The 1258-nt window shown below is 47.5% G+C and overlaps 1 protein-coding gene across 1 annotated transcript in view; it reads left to right on the top strand.

Moving 5' to 3' along the window:
* The window catches only part of LOC107748919 (melanophilin-like), a gene marked incomplete at its 3' end in the record, with an annotated part of 13244 nt that overhangs the window by 5092 nt on the left and 6894 nt on the right, over positions 1-1258 (top strand). Inside the window, exon 6 of the mRNA XM_016563926.1 lies at positions 1178-1242. Coding sequence (XP_016419412.1) covers positions 1178-1242 — 65 coding nt within the window. The remainder of the gene's footprint in view (positions 1-1177; positions 1243-1258) is intronic.

Here is a 1258-nt window from a genome sequence, read left to right on the forward strand (position 1 = left end):
TCTGCCATGGCTTCCTAGTCTGCCTGATCCGCCATGGCTTCCTAGTCTGCCTGATCTGCTATGGCTTCCTGGTCTGCCTGCTTCACCATGGCCCCCTGAACTGCCTGCTCCACCATGGCCCCCTGAACCCCCTGATCGACCCTGGAGGCTCTCCTTGTCTCGGCCCAGTTCCAGTCCTGCACCAGCCTCCGGGGCACCACCCCCCTCCCTGGTGGATATGTTACGGCGCGGGACGTGCCTTTCTGGAGGGGGAGGTAATGTCAGGGAGTCTCTGTCACCAGTCACCAGCTCTGGACTCCATGTCCCAGAATCCTCCCCGGCTTACACCTGTTTTCAGTCATGATCACCACTCACACCAAATCACACTCACCTGTATTCTGATCACCTGCACCTGCCGTCTCCAATCAAGCCACCTTCATGAACATGCTCCTCACAGTCACTCATCGTCCGGTCTACCGTTCACTACTCTGAACCCTACCAGACTCCCTATATGCTATTTACCTGTTTATCCTTACCTCTAGTTCCCCGAAGATCTAAATCCGTTATTCTCCTCCGCTCCTGGATCCCGAACCCTCCGCGCACCTACAAAGGAACCATACATCAGGACACAGCTAAGACTCATTGAACTGTCATCCGTATTGGATACTCACCAGTCATGGCTTCAGTCATTCTGCCTAAACCTTACCTGTCAATAAACCTGCCATTCATTCACTAACCTATTGTCTCCGGCTTGATCTGTGACAATCAGTCATTTGAATTCAAAGAACTTTGTCTAGAGGCTGTGTCCCAAGTGCTGAGGCCATATCTGGGTCACATGCTGTGTCTGGGGCACTGTCTAACTTGCTGATATTGTTTATAGACTTGCACAGCAGGACATGTTAAACAGAAAAATTAGAAACCTTGGTTGATTGCACAAATGGAGGTGTAGATTTTTCACCCCAAGGAAAAAGGTGTCAAATGTCTAGTTTACAGCTGTAAAACTGTTAATGTTCTATATTTACCATTTTGTAGGTTCAATATATTTGTTCTTATTAGTTTTGCTGTGGTATTATGTGCAACAACCAATTACTCAAATATTTCATTTGTTCAAAATGCCTGATAAATGAGTTAAATATGCAGGAATGCCCTTGTGTTCTCATTTGCACGAGACTCACGTTATTGTCCTTTGTTTCTTTAGGGCACCGTGATGATGACACACGGAGCATGCCTGATGTGCGCAGTGAGTACACAAACACATTCATGGTGTTGTTAAGGAAAC

The sequence above is a fragment of the Sinocyclocheilus rhinocerous genome, unplaced genomic scaffold, assembly GCF_001515625.1.
Source record: "Sinocyclocheilus rhinocerous isolate Xijiao unplaced genomic scaffold, SAMN03320098_v1.1 scaffold1371, whole genome shotgun sequence".
Lineage (NCBI taxonomy): Eukaryota > Metazoa > Chordata > Actinopteri > Cypriniformes > Cyprinidae > Sinocyclocheilus > Sinocyclocheilus rhinocerous.